General features: G+C 40.5%; 1 protein-coding gene across 2 annotated transcripts in view; it reads right to left on the bottom strand.

Moving 5' to 3' along the window:
* EBF2 (EBF transcription factor 2) overlaps nucleotides 1-23,683 on the bottom strand; it is a 148,308-nt gene extending 124,625 nt beyond the window's left edge. For both annotated transcript variants that reach the window (XM_042801561.1, XM_042801562.1), the window contains exons 1-6: nucleotides 23,156-23,683; nucleotides 20,522-20,678; nucleotides 19,519-19,582; nucleotides 19,163-19,218; nucleotides 18,731-18,804; nucleotides 12,160-12,228 (exon numbers count right to left, since the gene is read on the bottom strand). In XM_042801561.1, the coding sequence (XP_042657495.1) occupies nucleotides 12,160-12,228; nucleotides 18,731-18,804; nucleotides 19,163-19,218; nucleotides 19,519-19,582; nucleotides 20,522-20,678; nucleotides 23,156-23,286 (551 nt within the window). In that variant the 5' untranslated portion in view covers nucleotides 23,287-23,683. The remainder of the gene's footprint in view (nucleotides 1-12,159; nucleotides 12,229-18,730; nucleotides 18,805-19,162; nucleotides 19,219-19,518; nucleotides 19,583-20,521; nucleotides 20,679-23,155) is intronic.
* Between the last annotated feature and the right edge of the window lie 2,049 nt (nucleotides 23,684-25,732).

Here is a 25,732-nt window from a genome sequence, read left to right as displayed (position 1 = left end):
CATTTCCAATGAGAATAGTTACTTTTTTTTTCTTTAAAGGGATGAAAAATCCACGGAGCAGGATTTTCTGCCTTCATACCAAAAACTGAGCAAAGGGAAAAGGGCTCAACATTTCACAGACTGCAAAGCTGGAGTCACTTCACTCACTAATCACCCTAGGCCATGTGGGTATGAAGTTATGAGCCTCTGAGCTGCAAAGAGCTTCTATAACCCAGACTCTTCCAGCTCAATCACCAGGCTACTTTTTCAAAAATAAATTAGTTGGTACTTAGCTGTGTGCATTAAACTGTCATCATGGTGTCTAACCACATGAGCAAGAATGTTCTTTTCAGAAAGAGGTCAGCCTGTGTGGACTGACTCTGCTCCACCTCAACTAGCAGTCCGCACTCTCAAAACATTTTATGTTGTTGACAGACACCATCAACGTCATTTAAATTGCCATCACCATTAATGCTACAGAATTAAGTAGCACTGCTAGCCATGATGAAACTCTCCTCCCTTACCTCATCTTGCTTGCCAAACAGTTGCCAGTTCAAAGATCTTGTAATTTAATGAAGCACATCAAGGTTGGTTAAGGGAGAAGTGGTTTGTCCAAGTTCCTCTGCAGGCCACAGGAAGGGGAGTGCTGGAAATGGACTTCAAGCATCCTCATTTCCATCCCCTCCACTCGAGCGTAGTTTGTTGATCCAAAGTGCTGGGTTTACAACAGTTGTATGCCTCTGAGGTAGAACCACAGAAGGCCAGATCCTCAATCTGATGTGAACACTGAATTCATAAAGCTGTGGCTTTCAAAGTCTGATTTTACATTGCCTGTTGTCCCAAATTTACTCATACCTCTGTGTGACCTCTTTTATTGATGCAGGCTTAGGAGAATTGCTGAAAAGTAGGAGTTGTATGTAGTGATTTCACTGATCAGTATGGGCTTCCTCTAACTCAGTCTTTTCATTTCATCTTGCTTCCATGGGAAACCTTGGATAGGAATGGGTTAGGACAATTTCTAGAGTTCGCTAAAGAAACTTGAATAAACAGAGCAATGGGAAGCTTAAAAAACGTAGGCCAAAAAGCAGATACTGGACCACAGATCTTATTAAATCAGTTAAAATTTCTCATCGTATTCTATTTCTCTTCCCCTTGGAGAAATACTCATCTTACAAAAAGCCTTACCTTGGAGTTCTGCTTACTGACTAGCAAGACGCTCTACTCCCTATATAAAACTCTCCAAACTGCATTAATTTCCCAGAGAACAACTGCTCATGGACAGTGGAATGACTTTCATATATAGTTGTAACAGAGCCTAAGCTAATGGGCACATTTGTATTGTCACCAACAGCTTTACTACTCTTCCCAGCTGCAGGCTACCCTATTTTGGTACCTTGGGTGAGTGCAAGAGTGGAAGGAGAATTTGTGTAAACTACTGCACTGCCATTTCCTACTGCCCACAGAAAGCTTCCTGCTGGAACAAATAAGAAAAACAGGGTATCTGTCAGGCTGATGCTGGACTGACAGTCCTAGATGGTGTTTCTACTCCCCACATCTCCTGAAAGCTAATGAGGAAAAACACAACACTGTTGGGCAACAGTTGGTTCAAAAAATAGTACACTAGTTAAATGTGGAACAAAGCTTAGTTTTAAACTATCAGGGAATAAAGGTGCCCATGTACTTGGAGAATTATCAAGTGGCTTTAGACTCTCAATTTAAAATAATAATATAGCTTGATATGCAAAGAGCAAGGGGAAGTTCAGCTGAAAAAAAACTGGGGAAAAACTGTTGGGTTTTCTTTTCCAAATTGCAAATATTTTCTGGAAAAGCAGACTGGTTTTCAGTCTTTGTTTGTTTGTTCCCTATTTTCCCCCCCACCCCCCCATTGAAAATACATTTTAAGGGCAGATTAAAAATCTGATTTTCATTTTCTTAATTATCTCAATTAAAATGTTTTTGCTAGATGTAGTGCCATCTGGAAATGGAACCTTTTGAAAATGGCTCATAGTTGGGACCTCAGAAAAAATCTGGAGGCACCCAGTTGCTTTTAATTTTTTTTCTCCTAAAATATATGCTTCTGCTTCCACTGAAATTAAAGGAAGTTTTGATGTGGTTTTGCACAAGATAAATCCCCAAACCCATAACATGCCATACAAATAGGAACCCTGGTGGTTGTTCTCTGCTAAAATATAAAAAAAAAAAAAAAAACCCTTCAACATGAGAAATGACATCATCTGGTGAAATCAGCTTTATGCCATCTCCTGTCAGGTGTGACAGCGCTTGGGAGTTCATGAGAGGGACAAGAGATTAAAAGCCACCATAGGGCTATCAGTTGCCACGTCATTCTATTTTATTTTCTTGAAATAAATAATAGCCTTTGTAGGAAAGATACAAACTCATGTAGGAAAGAGCAACTCCTTTTGCCTAATGGGTTCACAGCCACCGAGACTCAAATAAGCTGACTGCTTAAAAACAACTTGGGAGCCACAGTAAAAGATAGAAAATTATTGCTTCCTGTCATGACCAAATATTAAACACAGCACACACCTAATGGCTCTATCACTCCCCAGGGAAGAAGCTTTATGAACAATAAAATCCCAGCAGACTTGCACTGTTTGGACTTAGAAGCCTCATTATAGGCTCACTGATCCAATACATTTTACAAGCTCAATGGATTCCACTTGAAGGAAAAGCCACCAAACATGAAGTTATAAATGGAATGCCCATGGAGAAATAAGCATTTATTTGTGAAGGAAATTAGCAGAGAAGAGGAGATGGAGAGGAAAGGGGAGGGGGAAAAAAAAAAAAAAAAAAAAAAAACACAAGAAAGAAAGATGGGTTGGATGACAGCAGCACATTAGAGATCCAAATCAGAGAGAAGGATGGGAATATTAATTACACTTGGAGAGAGGAAATGCTGTTCTAAGACACACTTACATGATCCAGCCTGGAACACACAAGACAGATTTCACTACTCATTGTGTCACAGATTGTGTCTCCTATGTGGGCAAGTCATGGAAGCTCTTAATATCTTTAAAATTATGAGCCCGTCTCCAGCTGACTTAAACAAGTTTAAGGTATACATTAAATACTTTCAATCTCAACTTTGTCTTCATTTTACAAGGACTTTGGGTGATGTTCTGAGCAGGACAAATTATCTCATACCCTATCTGAAAGCAGGAAAGACTACACATTAATTGGGAGGCCTTCTTCAGATGTAGAGGCTGAAATCCTGGGATGTTTACAGGGTAGAAAATAAATGAGATCCCACCAGAAACAGATGGTGAAAGAAACACACAAGGAAGGGATGGACAAAAACAAAAGGTTCAAAAGGAAAGCAAGAGGCAATAACAAAAACGGTTAGGGCAAATGAAGTGACAAGTCCATAAAACCAGGTCTAGACAGAGACTGAGAAGAGTGCAAAAGTGATAAGGAAGAGTATTTTAGGTCATAAATACACCGAGAATGCTTTCATTGGGCTGCAAATACTCTGAAATACTGGCATTTGCAATGATGAATGCTGATAGATCCAGGCAAATGAAGACCTATTTTCAAAAAGTTGAGCTGCAGAGATCCCATATCACACACTACAGCTCTACATGCCCAGAACGTCTTCTGTGCTGTTTGCATAGTGAATTTATCCTCAGCTTCTATTCCCAGAGGTGCTTTAGTTCATGGGAAACTTATTTCATTCCCCTCTCCACTACTACCCAACTCATTGATTCTAATGGCTCCTTACACTGATATCTCATCTGTCCTAAAACCCCTTATTATCAGCTGGCTGCACAGCCATTTAACCTCCTCACTTGCTGTTTATGAGAACACAACACAAACTGGATCAAATTCTTCTTATTGCAGAGACAAAGCTTCAATTTAAAAGGGGCCAAGGACTTTTCCTCACTATATTTGAACTTCACTCAGAACTTTGCATTGCTGTCAGGATTCAGCCAGCCAGCACCATCAATGTTTTTTTATCTCAGTTAAAGCACAACTAATCTAACAAGATTGGAAGTCATCCATGCTTGCTGTCCAAACTGCACTGAAACATCATGGAAGCTTATCTGATTTATGCAGAATTACTATAACCCTTTGGGTCTTGTCTTTATTGGACTTATTTTCTTAGGGCTTCTAGGCAGTAGAAGAAATAGTCAAATTTCTTTAAATTATATAATATGTCCTTGCTCAGACTTAACCATGCTCCCCTTGCAGTTCTGAAACCAGAACATGCGCTAACTGTTCCAGTTACACACTCAGTGGAACTAAAGCAATCAATATTGGTTAACACTTCCACCCATTACTCTTTTTCCTCTAACATATTCCAAAAGGCAAACACTCCATTCAGAGGACTCAGATGAGGTGCTCAGGACAAAACGGCTGCAGAGTCAATGACAGCACATGGCTGAGAGCACACATGTACAAAAAGCTAGCAGAAATGAGGTTTCAGTTCTGTTAGCTTCCTAATAAACCCCTGCTCAAAATCAGCAGTGATTTAAACTCATCTGGCTTATTTTTATCTTGGTTTCAGAAACAGTAACACCTTCAGCCCAGGTAGCAGCAACTAAATGTTTGCGGAGAGAATAACTTTTTAAATCACTCCAAAACAATCTCCACCCTAATGGCAACAGTTTTCCACATCACCATAGTATTTTCACACATCAATTTTCAGCATATGTATCTTTGCGCTATCAGTGAAAGCTAGACAAGCACACACTTATACTTGGTTTACTGTTACACAGACTACGTGAATGGCTAGGAAAATACAGGGAAGCTGCAATGGAGAGAAAGGAGCAGAACCCAGGACTTCCACAGTTCAAACTAGTTCCTTAACCTCAAGTCCATTCTTCATTTTTCTAGCACACTCAAAGAGATCTTTAAGCTTCTTTTGACTCACCAGCCTGCTGGAAAATCTGCTGTGTGACGACATTAAAAAAAAAAAAAAAATCGTGACACAAGCTACTCTCTAGTTTACTCCATTTACAAGCTTTAAGTGATTGAACACATCAAAGATTTCAAGAAGCTTTGGACAGCAAACTAGTAAAGAAATTTTCATTTTGCCTACAAGAGAGGGGAAAAAAGAGAAACAAATTACACACTAAGAGAACCACTTGTCAAATGGCTTGGATAGTGCACTTTTAGTTACTGACTCCCCACAAACATCCAGTCTACTAAAAAATTCATAAAGAGACAGATGGCACAACAGCAGCTCTTTGCAGGAGAGCAGGGTTTAGCAGTGAACAAAGGACTTGGACTCCCTAGGACAAGAGAAGAGATCATTGTGGGTTTTGGAGGCTTGGAAGGGGGGACTGGAGCATGCGGGGAGCTGGGGAGGGCTGCATCTATCTGTGGCTCCTAGTTTCACCCCACAGCAGAAACAGATTTGAGACATTTATTCTACCTTGGCAGGCTTACAAGGAGTATGGAGAATGGAGTAGAAAACAAACAATCCAACTCTGACATGTAGATGAAATCCCCCTTGCAGTAGAAACATAAAAAATAAAAATAAAAACTCCTATTCAAGAATCTGAAATCACTTTCCACATCTAGGTAACTGCTAGCACTCTGTGTTAAGGGGGAAACTGAGGCACAGAGTTCTGTGACTTGTTTAAAATAACAAGGAAACTCAGTATCAGTGAGAATTTGATCCAAGTCTCTCTATTCACACTCTTCTGCCTCTAAGTATTAGAAAATATCCTTGTGTTACCCAGTGGGTTTTGGAATGGGCCTGAAAGGGAAATGGAAGGGATGATCTCAGCCCTCTAAAAAGGGCTTTAAGAGGGAAAAACAAACAAACAAACAAACAAAAAAAAAAACAAACAATAAAAACAAACAAACAAAAAATCAAACCAACCAAACAAAAAAAACCTGGATAGCCAGAAGTCTGCACTTATTTCAAGCCAGATCCTTCAAAATGAAAGATAATCTATATGCCCTTTTGCCTTTTTTAAGGAGAGGGAATGGGGAGGGGGAAACACAAGAAGACATAAAGCCTAGTGCTATTAATGTGGACAACTCACACAGAGCACTTTAACACACAGCATGGACACTACAGGAGCAGAGTCAGAATGTTTAAGCCTGGCAACAGCTGTCTTTCCTAAAATGAGTTTTAGTGCTTGTGAAATGTGCCAGCCAGCCAGCCTGGGAGAGTTCAGTCCTCTGTTTATCTATACAGCAGGTAGGGCATGAGGATCAGCAGGGAAGAAAATCTCGATCCGTGATGCCCCATTTCTGCATTGAAGGGATGGACCCCCACGGCACAAGAATGTAATCCAGTCTCCTCTGCTTCTTTACAAAGATGCTAACAGGTGTGCCAGCTGTGCTCATGCTTTGGGGTTTTTCTTTAAAAACAATAAAAGCCGGAATGTTTACAGCGGGTGTCAGCTGACCAAGGCTGTAGTTCACCATCTACTGAAAGCACTGTGCCAAGGGCTCAGCTGGTGCAAGTCAGCGTGGTCCTGCTGCGCCAGCGACAGGCCTGGCCCCCAGCCCCCACCCGCCGGCTAGTGCAGGTCTCAACCCATGGCAATATTCCACACAGGCCAGCAGCTCACTGGGATCCCACTCGTCACTACAGCCTCAGTAACCACCGCAATAAATAAATACATAAATAAAAGGTGGTAACAAAACACATTAGATTCTTTGCAGGACAAGAGCTGAGGTTAACAGTAGGAGGAATGGAACCCAGGATCTGCTTCTTAAAGCATCTGAGCTAAATGACCTCATTCCATCAGCTCAAACACAGCACAGGACTCGAGAGCCTCCACACAGTAAAACCATGAAGACAGCCAGCTACGCACAGCACACAGCTTATGCTCACGTTTTGCAGTGGTGTTCCAAGTAATTTCCCCCATAGTAACAAAAAAGTCTGTCCCATTCCCGTTGTATCACATTGTTTAATTCAATTAAGATGTTTCATTTGAATTACATCAAAATTATTTTTGACTGTTTATCTCTTATTAGAAGAAGGAAAAAAAGCAAATAAACGGTTCAGCTGAAAAAGTCACCCAGTTTTCCTCAATACCCTGGAAGTTTCAATTAGATCACAGCTTTAGTAAATTAGACAAAGCATTGAGTAGCAAGTGCACCAAATAACCTGCTCTAAAGAGCTTACATCTTCAAGAAACACAAACAATAATTAAAACCAAAAATCATTCCCACTTGATGAATGGAGAATTTATATCCAAAACTATACAACTCACCTAAAATGAGAAAGAAAATCTGTAGCAAAGCGAGGAATTTAATTCATTTGCAGTATCCACAGCCTCTTAATCATAAGACCAAGGATTTTTTTTATTTGCATAATTGGGTTGAGAAAGGTAGCAAACTAAGTAATTATAATATAGGCATGACAAAGTACAGCTTTCATTTGGGATGCATCATCTACAAAAGTACAAACTTCCGCCCTTCTGTCTGAAAGCTACCCCAACCCATCCACTTCATATCCCAATGTATGATTTCAACACAGGAGGAAACATTAGTAAGCAAAGTTCACACTGATTTCCAGGAATTACAATGAACATTAAGAACTACTACTTCAGCCATGAGAAAAAGAAACAAAAACATTTACATTTCTAAAGTCTTATAGACCTACCAATTCCACAGGTATTCAAAACTAAGCAGAAATACAGGATGAATAGAAATTAAGATCCCTGGGAAACCACCAGTGCTATGATCCACCATGGGAACACACTAGAACCAGTTTAGCTCTGATTAATTTTGACCATGCACGCAAAGTTCAAACTTGCTCTGACACTGAGATGTGACTGTGGCTTGTTTTGTCCAAAAAGCTTGGAGTGCATATTTTGAAAATGGTTCTGGACTAAACAATCTCCCGTATATGTTCAAGTGGTCCTTTCAGTCCTGTGCTCCAGTGGAGTTAGGTCTGGTTTTGCTTTTTGATGCCTGAAATAGCAGTATTACAGGATTTGAGCTCTATCACTGCCATTAAAACAGAGGCAGCATTCTGAAGTCAGATTCTGCACTGAGTTACACTGCAATTGTGACTCAGAATGTTGTAGGAACCTAAATACTTGAATGTATCCTACAGAACTTTGTCAGAGGGAGAGGGTACACAGTAAATTTCAGTGAGGAAGCTCCTTTTCATATAGGAAAGTGCTAGTTTCCAAGAGTGAATGGAAAAAATAACTGTAAGGTCCTCAGGATCTAAATCTAGTCCCCAGAGCAAAGGTCACAACAGAAATGTTTTATTCAGCATAAGAACTTTTGGAATGCATTCAAGGAGAAGAAAAATCCCAACAACAATATGGCTGACATTTTTCCCCTGCTGAACTATTTCTTCTTTTTTAAACAGCAATACAAGCTTCCGTGATTTAGCAAACACCAATGAATTGTGCTTCCCTACAGCAATAAACAGGTAAACCAACACAATAGTCTAAGCATCAGTCTATAAAAAGCAAAGAAGAGGGGAGAGAAATAAATAAAGGGAAAAACACTATACTACTGGTGGAGTCACGTTCATTTGCAGCAACCTGTAACGTAGACCTTGAACTCGGCTAAACTTGGTGCATGTTTAGTTCAGTGCAACATTGGATGGCAAGTTATAACCTCAACTGATTTGAATACTTCATTAGTCTTGTGAGGTTTGTAGGTTGCATCTATAGCATGGTCAGAAGTGTGCAGTCAGCACAGACCAGATGCAGACCAGATGCATACAGACCAGATGCAGCCACTTAGCTCAGGCAAAAAGTAAAACAATAAACAATAAAGTTACAGTAGTGCAGCCATCAGTGTATAACTACCCAGTAGCAATGCCTCTCCTTGCTTCTTCATCACCCTTTGGGTACCTCCGAGTAGTCAATTTAACTTGTGCCCACTCATGGTCGGAGTATACCTCTGAGTACCATACAGAGCTTGCTCCACCTTGGACTCTAAACCCCTCTACCTTGCAGCTCGTTTGCTGTTGAGGGAACCTGCTTGCCATGCACAGAATGTTTGTACAGTAAAACATCTTAGAAATTAGTGATGTTGGTGCCCTCCCACATCCTTTACATTTGAGTAGACCACTGCCTTTGTGGGAGTTGCAAATCAAACACAGAAATTGCTAGACCTAAGCTATACACACAGCTCAACCTAGAACTGGGTTCCATCTCTGCTCTCACACCTTCTGGTAGTCACCTACTATAGCTCTGAACATGTTGGTCTTTTCTATATTGTACAATCCAACCATGTTATTCCACCCCCCAGCTGGAATTACAATGCAGATGACACCTCTGGAGTGCCAGCCACCATTTTTTCACAGAATCCTGCAGCAAGAGCAATGCATATTAATTACCCAGGCTCAAAGGGAGAGCCTAGAACCTGCAGACAACCAAGTTCTTCTCTGGCCTCCACTTCTATTCTCAATGGAAAGCTCTAGTCCTGTTTCACTTCACACACACTGTTTAGACACGGCTCTGCACAACACAGAAGTATTTTTGTAATCCCTTCTCTCTCCATTTCACTTTTTTTTCCCCACTTCTCTAAAGACATGCTAGAATGTAACAGCTGCATTGTTACATGACAAATTTATACATTTACCTATCATTTCAAACAATGAAAAAAACCTTCATTCCAATTATTATTTTTAAAGAAAACCTATAGTTCATTTTAAACTAAGAAAAAACTCACCATGAAGGCAACACTGAACTGAGAATCTTACCATATTTATTGGCCTGCGTGACTGCAAACAGTTGCAAGCTGCATTTCAGAAATTTTATTCCACCTGCTACCAAGTTCTTAAGCATAGATGTTTTCTTCTAATGAAGCCATACGAAGACTGCCTAAATAACTAAAAACACTGCTGCCCAGATCCCCAAGCTGGTCCAAAACACAGATGACTCTCCAGCAGAGTATTCTGCTTGTTTGAAAGACAGAAAGATTAGCCCCATTGAATGTAGCTTGGGAGAGTAGACTGTTTAGTTAAACTCCTAAGTAGTTGTACTTACTGCTGTGGAAATGTCTGAGGATGACAGACTAGACAATGAATTCCTCTGTGCACAGACATGTACAGCATAACTTTGTTATTATATTTGCATTACATGTGTTGATTAAGATGTAGTACACAGGATTATCCCTCACTCCTCAAACCTTGTTTAACTGGGTAAGGTGGTGGAATAGAAACAAGCGTACAGAAGAGGGAGTAATTTGCTAGATGCTGCACTACTGATTCTCTGTAGAACAAGAAAAAGATTTAGCTTTGAGTTTAGCTTCTGTTCACCAAACAGAACAATCTAGACAGCAGTGCAGATTTGTAATCATCTTTTTCCTCTGTGGCCTAAATCTGATTTGGTGACTGCCTTTAAAACCAAGTGAGGCAGATTTATCAGGGTGTACTCCTTATTTCTCTCATCTACCTTATTATTACCCCTACTGAACTCCAAATTTCACTTGCAGTTGAGACACGCACGCACAGAAATGAATGGGAAGAACTGACACTCAGCAAGAAACTGCCAGACTGACTGAACCTAGAGGATGCTTCCGTGCAAAAGGAATGCCTACAGGCAGAATGCTGTTAGCAAGGGAGTTAGGAATAAAAGTTCCAGGCTTGGAGCAAGTTAGAAAAGGTTAGGACTCATTGACCACACAGGTGACTTGTGATGCACATTTTACATACAGTTGTTCAAAAGAATAACTCTGTTCTTCCTAATAGCTTCACTTCCATTGCATTTTACATCAACAGATCTCAAATCCCCACAGAAAGCATCAGAACCTTCATTTTGCATGAGAATATGCAGCTTCCTCAAGATGACAAATTCAGTTCGAGGTAGGCACTACCCCCTTCATGGTCTTAATGCATAAGCTAATATACTGCTTCACGTCATGCTGCTTCTCAGGCAGTAAGGCAAGTTTCAGAAAATTCAAATTGGAAAGTTCCCAAATGCAGATTCATACCAAACATCAACACAGGCAAAAATAAGCTAGAAATTTCTTAGAAAAGGTCAAGATGGCATATCTAGGACTTCTGCTTCTCGTCAGGAAAATGTCCCCCTGCACCCACACAAACAGCCCAGTTTGCTGGAATTTCCAAATTTGGCCCCAACCACTACTTCCAAGTACAAAATTAAAAGGGAAAACCATGGAGTAAAGGGAGTGGAAGAACCCTGTCACATCATCAAAGTTCTAAAATTATTTATATTAACTCTGTGATGCAAAAATGAAGGAAATAATTGTAGAACCTTATTCAAAGCAGCTTGACCATTCTGAATGCCAAAACAAATTCACAAGAAACACTATGACAAATAATGCTTATTAGAATGTAGACAGAACATGCCAGGCACATACAGACATAAAAACTGAATCCACAATCCACCTACTTCATCAGCTCTCCACTGGCCCCTTCTACCAGCTGCTTCAGGGAAAAGAAGCTCTTTAAAAATCTAGGGGGGGAAGATTTCTTCCTGACTGTTCCTTATTTACTCTTCTCTTTCTGGAGATCTTGGTTGTGTACTTCTTTTCCAAACAGCTCTGCCTATTCTTATATTTCCTTTTCAAATCTTGCTGAACTTCAGATCTCAAACAACACTTAGAGTCAGTGAGTTCCACAAGCTAGTTTCCTAAGCCTCCACAAATACTTACAATTTTTCATGTGCCAGTTTGTGATTTAACAGACTGCTGCTCTCCCCTATTTATGTTATTTACCTACAAACTGGCAAGCAGAACCTAGACCTGGATCTGGAACCAAGTAATATGTGAAGCTGCTGCTCTAATTAAAATTGCTCACAATCTCCAAACTGTCAGTTTTAATCCTGCCTAATATGTTGCTCTTCTGCCTTTACCCCTTCCTTCCTCCCCACATTTCCACAAAAATATTGTTATTTTGTTAAAGAATATTACTGAAGCTGCCAGGTTGCTCAAAGCTTTATCTGTCTCAGTAATCCATTTGGATCCTATCCATGGTGAATAGAAAATGTTCTGGATGCCTACATGGAATATTTGGTCAGAATGAAAATGATATACAGAGAACATAATTTCAAAAATAAACATCAACAATTTGGCAAGGTAAGCCCAGATGGACTAAAGCTAACCAGCTCTTGGTCTGGCATTTTTGTAAAAAACTAGAAAGCACAGACATCCCCAAATGGGAGACACTGACAGGTAACCGTCAAGAAAGACCCTCAGCCGCCTCAAAGCACAGACAACAATTTTGGGTTGCTTTTGTAGGAAAATGGGTATTTGTTTCCTTACCTGTCAATGATCACAGGGTCAGACGGAGTCTCGTTTCTGTTGCCACAGCTTTTCTTCTCACAGCACCGACTAGAGAGAGAAAGAAAATCAAAATTTAGGAATTACCATGACAGTTGATAGCGAAGCTAAAAGTCGTGTCGGCAAACCTTCAGGGCTCAGTCTATGCCTTGAAGAGTGACTGAGAAAATTCTGTCTAGGCTTTCCAGAAGGGAGAACTAAGGGAATGGGGTGCCCAAGTCCTGGTTGATTCCAGCTGGAGTTTAGCACTTGGCTCCCCATAGTCTTTTTTGAAATTCCCAGCCAAAAATTAACAACAATATGGTCACACTTTAGACTAAGATGCTATTTATAAAGGCTTAATAAATGATTAACAGATGTCATAATGATACTACAGGCATGAGTATCATGTGTTATGTATGGTTAAAAGTCCGTCAAAAGAAGGTGTTAGAATTGACTATCAGCAACCTAATTACTTGTTATATTCGAATAACTGATTTATTATGAAATATCTGGTAACCTCTAAGTTTCATACGCCTACAGGAAACTGCAACACAATAGTAGCACCAATGGAGAAACAGAAACTGAACATACTTGGATCCTACTAAAGATCAGAAGAGAAGTTTTTCAGGTTGGCATTTCATCTGTAAACGCCATTGCAATTGTTTCAGTGATCATAAACCCTTAAGATTAAGCATGTGTTTATACACATTTTATACTGTGTGGCCACCTACATGATTGTACAGAAGTTAGAACTCCCTGACGAGCTGACAACATAAAATACATATATTTATCTGGCTTGGTAAGAAAATGCAAGACAATGCTGTTGCCATCAGGAGCCTGCAGTAAGGTACGTATTGCAGAATCATATCCATGTTACATACACATTTATGTGGGTGTGCATGTACACATATGCAGAGCTGACTGAGTGCATACATGTGTGCGTGCACATGGACAGACGTGTACACAGCTATATCAGGAGATGGTACAGAGAAATACAACCTACATTCAGGAACTATTTGATGTTCCTCACTCCCAGGGAATTAAACTTTCTTCAGGAAAGAACAGAACCATTGCATTTCCTTTTCCCATTTTTAATAATAATAAGAAGAACACAAACAAACAAAAAATAAATCAAGAGACAGGTCATTATATCTTCCCACTGATTTAGACGTGGGTGGTGCTCCTTGCATAAACACCAGCTGAGTACCAAAAGTTTAACAGACTTTAAGAACAGTCCTTGCTCTGAAATTCCCTACTTTAAGAATTTGTAGCAACATACAAGTCTGTTAGAAGATTTAAACTGTCCTGATGCTCAGATAGCTTGTTGCAACCAAAGCTAGCATGGGAAGGGGAAGATAAGGAGAGTGTATCACAAGTCTCATATGCCTCAGAAGTCACTAGATCAGATTTTGCCTTAAATTACAAAAATGTCTTTTCAAGTTATGTTTCTCACATTCTCCTAAGGTTGCTCAAATTTACACATGGAATCAAGAAAATGTTTAGGGTTTTGTACAGTGGTATAATAGGTGCTGAATACATTTGCAAAATTCTCAAGTCGGTCTGAATCACAGTTTTCCAACTGGGGAGCAATTCGAAGCAGAGGAATTTTTAAAAAATAATGAAATAAAATGCTTTAATTCACTGAAGGCAGTGCAAAATATGAGTTTGTTTTGTTTTTTTTTCTCGAAATGACTAATATTTAATTACAAATACCTAAAACAAGCGTTTAGACAAAAACCCTCTTTCAGATATGAAAAATTTCAACTGCATGCATTTACTCCTCAAGTTACAGTGTGTGCCAAGAAGTTTCCGTTTGCAAGTTGAAATTGCCCGGCAAGATGAGCTACAACTAGCAGATCTATTTGAATAGCAGCTCTAACTGTTTCAACATTTCTACATTCCCTTTGCCTCAAACCTGCACTTATTCATTGATGTTAGTCCTTTTAAAATAAAAGGATACACTAAATATTTAAAAATCCCTGGGGCAGACCCTCTAGCTGCTGTAAATTGTCATAGCTCCATCGACTTCAGTGAAGCTATGGTAATTCACACCAGCTAAGAATAACCCACTCCCTCCTTCTCCCAACTTTTTTATTAAGTGCATCTTTTATGCATTTCACTGCTTAATGATTGTTTATAAAGAATTGCATATTTTTGTGCTAAAAGCCAAGATGTGAGATATTTTCTAAAGAAAAAAAAAAAAAAAAACAAAACAAAACAGAAGACCCTCACTTAGAAGAATATAAATTTGGCATGTACTTCTGACATGCCCGAAATAACAATGCATTGTAAATAACATTGGGAATAAATGCCTTGCTGGTTTACATGCTGCTATAATAAAATAACAAAAGGAACTCAATTTTTAAAATATTTTTTAGTGTTTTGTATTTGTTGGTTTGGGTTGTTTTTTTTTACAGCAGTTATTTCCTCTCTTTGCAATAATACTAAATGAGATATCCTTCAGTCACGTTCACTTACACAGCTGGTCATAAAAAAATATTTCTGATTGCACTACACCACAGTACCGTTCAAACGGAACACACCAGCAGTACCTCCACCACATCTCATCAGCTCATATACTCTTCCTAGAGAGGTTGCCACTTCTTGGCATGCTAAGTGTTTTAGGATGAATTATGCCAGATTGGAATACAAAGTGGCTGGGTTCCGAAATAAGCACATCTTGTTTTATTTTAGTCTGCACAATTATTGCAGTTAGGAACTTTACATTTGTAATACTTAAAAATTTTCCTTCTAAAACTGGGCCTTACAGCTAAAGTTCTCCAAATATTTTACAAATATCTACATTCTTATCACACATGGGTAACAGATTTTTGTTAGAGTGCTAGATTGTTTTCCCTTTGACTGTAATACTTTTTAAACCCAAATATATGAAAAAATGTCTTGATTAGGGAAAACAGCCACTCACTTCCAGTGAATGACTAGTTTACACGTAAATCAGAGTGCTTTTAAAGAGTGAGGATGTTTCAGCCCAGCGTTTAGGCAAAAGTACCTCTCAAATCTTTAAATCCCTGTTTCCAAGTACTTCATCACAGTATCCAAGCACTAATATTTCTAGAGGGTTTGTTTTACAAATACTGTCTGTAACAGAATTGGCTTGTTCCAATTTAAATCAATGGCAAAAATCCCAAACTCTGGCGGTCCAAGATCAAGCCTACATTATTCTATTAAAGCAAATTACTGGCATAACTTCCCCAATATTTACACTTCTGCTACAGTGTTGTGCTACGAACATACCTTTAGGGATGCTCATTTGCTTAAAACAAAAATATCAAGGCCTAGCACTTCTTTTTTCTACACCTTTTCTTATTATACTTTCCCCTTTAACTAGATCTACATGGAAAAAAGAATGGTTTACTATACAAACAGTCCTGAAAAAAAAAAAAAAATTAAAACCAACATAGAAACTAAGAAGCTACCAGAGACAACACCAGATCTACAAACTGAATACTCAAGAAGGCTCATGTCAAAGGCAAACTTGCATCCTTTCCCTCCTCACACTTGACTAAAATGGTTTTAAAATTCAGTCCTCAACTTCCCTTCCCTCCCCTCCCCACCATCCAACCCCCCCCCAAAAAAAAAAAAAAAAAAAAAATCTGTCTCTAATTTCAAACTCAAATAAGCTCACAGCATGGTGGCCTTTGTTTTGTTTTCTTCTCCCCAACTCCTCCCTGCAATTGCATAACAAAAGTGTCTAAATTCACACCATCTGGCCGATAAAGACACAGGCCCCAGTGGCCGCCTGGCCCAGCTGATTAGAGCTCCCGTCTAGTCTGAGCCTTGTGGCGAAAGTCACAGCTGTGGGGCTTGCTTGCACTCAATACAACTCTGTTATTAGCCAGCTGTAGGCCCTGAGACTACTTCTGTTCAAATTATAATACCTTTTAACCCTCTGAGCATTGAGGGCATAGGGGGTTGCTGGCAGCAGCATAACAACTAGTTTCCTCTTAGTCGATAATTGGAAGAAAAAGAAGAGGAGAAAAAAGTTATTCCAGGAGAGGAGACTGTTTACCTTGATTTCCAACCACTGGGGGGGAAAGACTGTGTATTTAAGATAAACCCACCTAACAGGAACAGTTCCCATTAGGCCGTAATAACCCATATGAAAAATTTCAGATCTGCAAACAAATAAATAGAGCCTCTCAATGAAAGCACTAATTATTGAGAGTTGAGAGTTTAACTTTCAATTGGTATGACAGATTGTTGTAGCCGTATCAATATTTAGACAACTTTCCTGCTAAGCATGCATCTGTCACTGTCTGAGTGGAAGATGCGGAGTTTCGGATGCACTTGTCTCTATACAGCAAGAATATCTGCGTGTGTGATTACAGACAAAAACACACCAAAAAAGAGAGCCTACCTTCAACTAGCGAGGAGTGGAAGGAGAGGAGCAGAAAGACAGGCAGACCCTTCTTTTTAAAAGCAGTAGGCATCAATTTGAACAGCAGAGTGGGTACAGTGCATTAAATTTTTATATACTGTTACTAATGCAAACTAAACTAGGGGCTTTAAAAATTGATGCTGCCACTTAAGCAGCACACAATGAGGAAGATTTGATTATTGTACTTAAAAGAAATAAAATAAAATGTCAAGTTTAACTAGAGTTGGATCCATTCCCTTGGCATTATTCAAAGTGATAGGTGTAATGCCTCTCCAGAATACTCAGCATCCTGTGCAGAGATACTTTAGGAAAACACGACATTTAAAATCAAATGTCTTAATTAGGTTACAGAGCACTTTTGATGTCGTTCACTAATCTGCTTTTTACATGGAAAGGATGTCCCCGAGTTGTAATTCTTCCCCAGTTAATCTACCAAGCAGGAGAGTTCAGTATAATCGGAATAATGGTTTACATTTGTAGAACACTGCCTTAAATCAAGCACGGAATATGTTCATAGGCATCAGTGGAGACCAGGAACATAAAAGATGAACGGAGCGTTTGATACTCTAAAGGCATGGAGAGGACATGGGGTAAAAAGCCAAATTAATTTTATTTTAAAGTACATTTGCATGGGAAGGTACCGGTGTTTGGCGAAATATTTTAACCTCTAAAATAGAACTGCACTTTATACAGGAAGAGTGGAGAAAGATGAAGTAAGCTAACTGTTATTTTGTTATCACAATCCAGGACCCAACTGCAGAGCAGCAATTCAAAGATTTTTTCTTCTCTAATGTTCACTCAGTTACAGTGAAGACTTTCAGCAATACGGACAGCATATATATTTAAATACATACAGAAGTTCTAGATGTGCCAGCAAGTAACATATATACCTTAGATTTTTGCTACTACATCTACAGGTCCTTGTAAAGCACACCGTATGCATCTCTCATACATAATATATGCTGTGTTTGTGCATACATATGTGAATGTTGGTGAAAAGTAACAATGCTGATTTTCTTAATTAATGAGAGCAAAGCACAGATAAACACTATACATTTACTTGATTCTTATTATATTTAAAAAGCAATGGAATTGTTGATATAATTGTTAAAGTACTGAAACTAAGACTTTCCCGTGACAAGAAGTCTATCCAAATAAGCTGCTCTTACTACTATATTAAAAGACTACTTGATTTTTTTTTTTAAGTAGAAGCCGCAACATTAAAAGAAGCAACATTCAGTCCTTAACCCCCTCCCACTAAACAATAAATCACAAACTGTGTTTAATAAAGGTCAAGATCGGTTTTGCCTTTCATTTTATGAAAGAACATTCTATGCACAATTTAGCACATTTTAATATAAGAACATTGACTGTTTGCATTGTTATATGTATTGAAAAAAATTTAATTACACAAGAACAGGAAAAGTAATAAGTTACCATGGAAGCACGATGTACATACATAAGGTACATGTAACTTCAGACTTACGCAAATGTTATTAGAAACATCCTCAACTCATTTTACCCTCTAATTTATAACTTTACATGATAAAAATAGTGTATTTCTTAATTAAAAGGTGGAAGTCCCCTAAATATTGTTTACAGTATATAGAAAAGGATTTGTGTTTTGGTTTGAGGTGTTTCTTTTTTGGTTGGGATAGAACTAAGCAAAATTTTAAAATGTTAGTGATGATAATTTAATTAAGAAATTTAAAATATTTCACCGCAGAAAATTACATGAAGAACATCTTTTCATTTCCAGGTATAAATCTAAGTTAAACTGCTCATTCTCAAAAAGTGAGCATGAATTTTGTAAGAAATAAGCATATGAAAAATCTCGATTTAAACAACACATACAAAGGCCTAGTTTAAACAAAAATAGCACAGCTCAGGCTGTGGACCTGGATTGCTAAATGTTTTGCAGTTAAAAAAACCAAACCAAACCAAACCAAACCACAACACAAAACCACCAAACCCAAGTGTCTGTATTGAACCCAAATCAAGTATTATCCACATATAAAAAGAAAGTCTTCTTACACAAGGAATCTCTGACTTGACAACAAAACAAACAAACAAAATGAAACTCTTCCTACCTACAGCTTAATCTGAAAGGCCATTTTGGCATCTATGGAAACAAACTTAACAAATAATGCGCCATTAATAAAGTCGTCTTACCTGCACATGACTTCATGGGTAAGCAAAACTCTGCACATTTCGGGATTCTTATTCTGTCCTTCGTAAGTTATGGGCTACAAAAAATAAGAAAAGGTGTCACCAGTAGCATCAGGGGGTTACTTATTTGTCATAATATTTAGATCTGAGGTGAAGGCTTTTCACCACTGCTTTCAAATCAATACCTTCCCCCACAGCCTTTATGAGCAGGGCAAGCAACTTATACATAAATATTGATAAAAAGTGGATAAAAACCATCCAAAAAAAAAGATACTCAAGAGCATTACTTTTCAATTGCCCTCAAAAATAAGCTCTGCAATACAGATGAACAAAAGACAAAAATGATCCAGAGAAGAAAAACATGCAGAGGAATGTTAAGAAAAAAGGAAGGCTGAGGCAGGACAGGCTAGCACGGCACATATTAGCTGTGCTCACCTGCTTAGTGACTGAATCGATGAGTCTAACATACAGATCCTGTTCAGTCCTGACACCTAGAGCGAGAGAGGAGAGTAATAAATAGTGCTGTTATATGCATCTTTCCCTAAACATCAGAACAAAACCATTTAGTTTCATCTAGTGCCTTATTAAACATCCTCAGAAAGGCCATTTAGTTCTGCTTCCTCTAGTGTGTTTCTCAAGCCCATCCACACCAGGTAAAACTTCAAAGCCCATCCCTACACTGAAGGAGCATCATGCAAGGGAGTTTCTGTGTATTTTAGGAAATAGTGACAGCACCTACAAACCTTGCCTCACTGTACAACTTACAGAAGGTGACTGGAAAAGGGACTCACCGTTGCTATAAAGGAGTTGGAGTTTGTAATGTGTGCCATTGTTCGTCTTTTCATTGCCTTGCTCCTGTAAGAGAGAATTTAAAAAAAAAAAAAAAATTCTTCCAGAACTTACACTTGGCACATTTAAAATGCAAAAGCTGATAATCATGATGGAAGTGACAACAAAGTTCATTAAAATTCTGAGAGGTGAATCCACTGATTGGGATATATTAACCTTCCGAATGACCCAGGACAAACTACAAAATACTGCTGACATCTTTTCCTGTAGGAGTTCAAGAACTTCTTTTCCTCCCTGATTTGCTATTATGCTCTCAACTTTTTCGAGGCATTACACTGAGGCAAATTTGTACATTTCAAATTAGTTAATATAAAGCAGACTGAACGTGTTCATTACTTTGCAGTAGTGTTATACTGAGTCATTATCATTATTTATTTCCTGAAGGTTATGTTACAGGGATGATTCTTGAATGGGTTTTTTCATATAATTTCCTAGCAGATAGTTATTTATTAAGAAAATTATGGTAAAAACAATGTGGTCAACATGTGGATTAAATTCCAAAAGCAAATGCTTTTCAAGTTCTGCCATTGAGTTTGGAGTCTTAAGAAATACATATAATCAAGCTCAACACATAATATGACATATTACTGGTCAGATTCCACTTCTGTTAGGGTACTAATAAAACTTGGCAGATCTGGTAGGTAGCAAAAAAAAAAAAAAAAAAAGGCAAAAAAAAGCACTGCATTTGTCCCCCATAAAATGTTTTTGTTCTATTTTTAGTGAATGTATGAAATTCCCACTGTATTCCTGATACAGCAGAGGCTTGCAAACCTTTTTAACTACAGCAGCACACGGAAGGCAACAGCTCTACCAAAGCACCTGAACCCTTGACCAAGACCTGATTGTATTTTGTTAGGGGCAACAGGTATTAAAAGTTAGCAGCTCAACAGGGGAGAAGAAAAGATCAAATTTGGAGAGGAGAAGAAGAAAGATAACAAGCCTTACTTTATCATTTTCTACAAAGTCCACAAAAGCTGTCCTCTCTATTTCCACGGGCTGCCCCTGTCTGTCGTAGAGAGCCAGAACAAAGTGAAAGAAATTGGATTTCCTCAAGTTGGAGGGTGGCTGCTTTTCAAAGTGAGCTCTGGACAAAGCTACTCCGCTGTGGAGGAAACATACGGGATGGGGTGTGGGGGGGGAGAGACAAAGACATTACCAGGTTGTGCAGTAGTAACAGCAAAACATCAACAGAAAAGGCAGAACACGCTCGGAGGGAAGCCGGGAACAGTCCAGCTTGTGCGAGTGCCAGCCGAGGTTGGGAGCAGGGATTATTTATTCCCACTTCCCTGCGGCCCGGCCGGGGCGTGCGAGCGGCGGCAGCCCAGCACGGCAGCGGGCCGGGGCAGGGGCTGTGCCCAACCTGGGGCTGTCACCAACGCTCGGCTCGGCCCCCGTGTCTGTGCCCTCACGCTCCGAGGACAAGAATCATTTACAGACCCCCAATGTCAAGAGATCGGTTATTGCTAAACGCGGTGAAGTGTTTTACTGACTTCTCTACCTATTTGCTTCTTGCCTGTCACACTCATTTCTGGAATGCAAAGTGCAGGGTGGGAAGTGGATGTAACATATCAGAGAGCCTGGAAGTGCTATCTGTACATCCCAGTATCATTCACCTTGCCTGTAGGAGAAGACAAGCGACCTTCAAATATTTCCTACAAGCAGACTGTCAACTCGAGGGCACCTACATTTTAGGTAAAAGACCAGTAGTTTCAAACAGAGCATCTGCCTTCCTCAGCAGCCAAGTTTGTCAATGTAGTCTTTAGTCACTGACCTATTTGAACCGATGCCTGGGTCTTCAGTTTCCAATTTAAATCGGAAGAATTTAGACTCAAGTTAATTAGCCCTTGCCCAAATCTTGTCCCTAACCACAGAAAACGTAGTGACATTTCCCAGCTTGGAAAGATTCAGATGCTTTTGTGTATCCACAATATCCCTAACTGCAGCTACATTTTAGTGAAACTAGTTGTAGCTCCCTCTCCCTAATGCTGATTTCTATCTACTGCAGAGAAAAAAGGTGCACATGAGCCCCTCTGTATTTATTAATAAACTTAAGCTTAAGTCTATCTGCCAGACAAGTTAGGAGTGCGAACACCTTCTGTTTTCAGTCCCCAAAATAGCTCCACCGTATTAGCAAAACTATTTGACTCTTTCGGAGAACTACAGATGTTTCCCTGTGTTTTCCATTGCCAAACAGGTACAGTGTGAACTCACCACATCCGCCACTACTGCACCTAGTTTGGGGCTTCCTCTCGTTTTTCATGTAAGAACTCGGGATTTCTTGGTTTGTTACTGATCTCTGAAGAAAACCTGGCTATGCCACCCCCCCCACCCCGGCACAATGCAGCTGCATCTCCATCGCTCCCGCGAATTAGAGGCTTCTTCGGAGCCGTTTCCTTTTACTTTCGGTTTCTCCAGGAATAAACCTCTGCCCCCCCCTCTCCTCGTATTTATTAAACCGTCTATCAACATTCATAAAACTCTGATAACTCCTGCCATAGCGTTTGGAAAACCTTGCTCATGGATCAGGCCGGGGTGTGTGTGTGTGGAAAGCATGGATGTACTATTTCTATAAAGTCCCTGTTCCATGTGAAGTCCCATCTGCTGTTATATACCCTTCACCTTGCCTCTATACTAAATAAAACCTAACTTATTCCCGGGACCAATTTACCTTTCCCCTTCCCCGACGCTACTATTTTTTAATTATTATTATTTAAAAAAAAAAAGGTATCCAGAGAGCGAGGAAAAACAAATATTTTTACCTAAAAGGGTTTTAATCGTTTTACCCCTAACGGGAAGAGTCTGGAATAACGGTCTTGTGCCGACTTGGCCGAGAAGAGAAAATAAAGGCGGGAGGGGGAAGCTACACCGACCAACCAAGTAAAAAGTCAAGCAGACGAGCCCCCAGTTCGGTGTGCTTACGGTGTGCTCACTCGCGTTTCGGAGCAGCAGAGATCTTTGGGACGCGCAGGCAGGTGCTCCCCGCAAGCGGGGGGCTGGAGGCGGGCTGAGCCGGCAGCCCGCGGGCTCCGCTCCCCCCAGCCCCCGCTCTGCTCGCTGCTTGCCGGTTGGAGTCAGCTAGCAGCCGTGAAGCCACGGGTTAAGATTTCGGCAGTGCCTACGGTAGCCACTTGAATTAAGTAAAACAAGATGGGCCGGGAGGAGGGGGTGGGAGGGGGAGGCGGGGGAAGAAATCCACATTTAAGTTAATGCTAACTTGGTCCACTCCTATTCGGCTGTCTGACCCAGAAAGCGGGAAGGAGTAGTCTGTATCGCTCGGTATAACCAATGCACCCGCCTTGTGCAGGAAAAGAAACAATGATCCGATCTGTCAGCTGATGCCCGCACTGGATTTTAGGGCTCCTGATGCTCTCTGTTTTCGGAGCACTTCTCCCTCGCTCTGGCTGTACTACCTTGTATTTTCACTGACTAGAGGAGACAGGGAGCGGGACAGAAAGGGAGAAAATAAGTTTAATATCAAGTGCAAACAACGGGGAGTAAATAAAAGGCTTACTTTAAAAAAAAAAAAAAAAAAAAAAAAAAAAAGCGGGCGGAAAGTGGGGGAGAAATAGTTACGGTTACCTTTGTGCTGCTACGTTTGCATCCACAACCCCAACGTTTCTGACCCAAGACCTGACGGAATCCATTTCAGAACCTAGAGATTTATCTTTCAGAATTGGTCCTCTTCCTAAAGTATCTTGAATCCCAAACATTTAAGAAGTCTATTCCAACTAGCAACAGTTTCCTTTCGGGAGATAAGGGAGGAGAAAAAAAAAAAAAAAAAAAAAAAAAAAAGGAAAAGACGCAGCCTTTGAAATTGCCACACACAAATCCCAGGAAAGTGGAGTTCAGCTTTAAAACCAACTTCTTCTGCTTTTAAATGCTACGTGTTTTTAATGCCTTCAAATAGGGAAAAAAGTTTTTCCTCTTGCAAAGTAAAAGTTATGCTGATTCAGTCTTGCCTGGTATCATCATCCTTCACACGCAGGAGAGAAAACTGCATCCAGAAACTGAGCGCTGTTAACAAGGATCACCTGCTTCTCAACAGACGCAGGGAGAAGGATTGATTGCTGCCTAATCCAGAGGAGGGGGAGGGAAAAAAAAAAAAAAAAAAAAAAAAAAAAAAAAAGCAGCGGGATATATTGTAAAAGAAAGGCAGAAATGGAGCTAAAGAGAGTGTGGTTCCACAGGACGCCTGGGCAGAGCCGGTCGCTCCCCGGCCGGGCACCATGAATGGGTTACAGCGGTGGGAGCAGCCATACCGGGCGGGGGGCGGGGCCTCGCCCAAATAAGGGGGTTTCATTTGCATCGCCTCCGCCGATTGGCGGGCCGGCGGGCGGCGGGGCGGGGCCGGGGGTGCTGCCGCGGGGCGGGGCCGGCGGGGCGGGGCGGGGCCGGCCCCGCGCTACCCCGGGCCGGGTAACTTCAAATTCAATGTCAGAGCCGCCCGCCCCGCGGCAAGCGGCGGCCCCGGGGAAGCTGTCCCGTACTGTAATAACACAGCAGTGGCACGGGTAGGCGGCAGGTTTGCTCGCAGGCGCGGTGTATAAATAAATAAAAGTGACAGAAGTGCTCCGAGGGAATCAACCGGGTCGCGGTGCTAATGCCCGGAGGGGGCTCTGCATGCGGAGAGTGCCTGCACCAGCAAGGGCGAGTGAGGGACGGCAACGCACCCAGAGCAGCCCGAAGTTCTCGCTATACGCGAGCTGGCAGGTCTAGCCCGAAAACTTTTTGTAACATTTAACGTAGGCAAAAATTCGCATTAAAGCAAGTTGAAGCTCTCCTCAGCCCAGCCCGCTGTGAACCGGGACGATATCTGCGTCTGCATGTATCTTATTTTTTTTTAAAAACACTCTGCCTTAGTGATATTTTCCTCCTGGCCCTTTTGTATTCTGATCTGTGTATAGATCTGCCTCTGAAATCTATATAACACCAACGCGAAAACAGATTTCAAGACAATGAATGCAAATCTGTGCTCAGAGACCATCTGCCAGATGAGGGAATCAGATGTTCGGTAGTTAAAGGGACAGCGCAAGGATTTCCTTGACTCATTATGTGCAGCTCCTCTCTTTAACCTGCCTTTTTTTTTTTTTTTTTTTTTTTTTGACGGAACAGAACTATAATTTCCATTTCAGAATAAATCCCAACTCCTTCCATCCATGTTCTGATGCATTTCAAAAAGCCACCTTTCTATTAAATGCTATATTATTTTAATGGAATTTCAAGTAGTTCTCTCTCAAAAAAATTCGTGATTGAAAATCTTCCCATACAACTTCCATAAAAATTTATCCTTAATTCAAGCACGATTGAGGGCAAAGCCGGGACTCTGAATTATTCTGTCTACATAAGTGACAGACATGGTATTGGATGAACTAATACATCTCACACAATCTTTGTTCAAGGAGATTTACCATGCTAACCCACCTCCCCAAATTGATAAATATGCAGTAAGTGATTTTGCCAGGTTAGCAAAAGGCAAGGCTGGCGTTATTTTAACGTTGAAGAAAAGCAACAGCAGTTTGATGGCGTTATAGAGTGGAGGCCAACCTTTCAAGATATGATCTTAGCATCTTTGAGATGCAATTTCTCAGTATAAAATAACCGAATCCAAATAAACAGAGTAAGATACTTAAAAAAAAAAAAAAAAGTGAGAAAACAAGAACATACAATGTAAATGTACAGGCGATGGTAAGGCATATTATGGTGGGGTTTGGTTTGAGTGATTTTTTTTGTTTGTTGGTTGTTTTTGGTTTGTTTTTTTTTTTTTTTGACCATTTCATAATAGGCGTGGGTACATTTCCTCGAATAAAAGCCCCCTCTTTGTACGAAGATCATTTTTGGCAATGCCACTCTGACTGTTTCTGCATTTATTCTTAAACCTGGAGCAGGGACGGAAGAGGAGGGGGTGGAATTCCCACTCGATCTAACCTTGGCCGAGGTATTCAGAGGGAGAAAACGTTTCCTACCAACTGAAGTCCCCCGCTCCTAGTGATGAAGCCGAGTCTGTCCCTGTAACGCTTGAAAGGGAGTCTGCTCGGATCCAACCCAGATGCTAATTCAGTTCCAGCCCGGTCGCTTGCGCGAAGCCCGGGCGCGCCCGGCGGGACCGTGCCAGCTTTGGGAACAATGGGCCGCGTGTGCCGCGGCCCCCGGGGAGCG

Source organism: Tyto alba, unplaced genomic scaffold (assembly GCF_018691265.1).
Source record: "Tyto alba isolate M040663 unplaced genomic scaffold, T.alba_DEE_v4.0 Super-Scaffold_34, whole genome shotgun sequence".
In the NCBI taxonomy this organism is placed as follows: domain Eukaryota; kingdom Metazoa; phylum Chordata; class Aves; order Strigiformes; family Tytonidae; genus Tyto; species Tyto alba.
The sequence above is the reverse complement of the archived record's forward strand: the minus strand, read 5'-3'. Positions and strand labels throughout refer to the sequence as shown.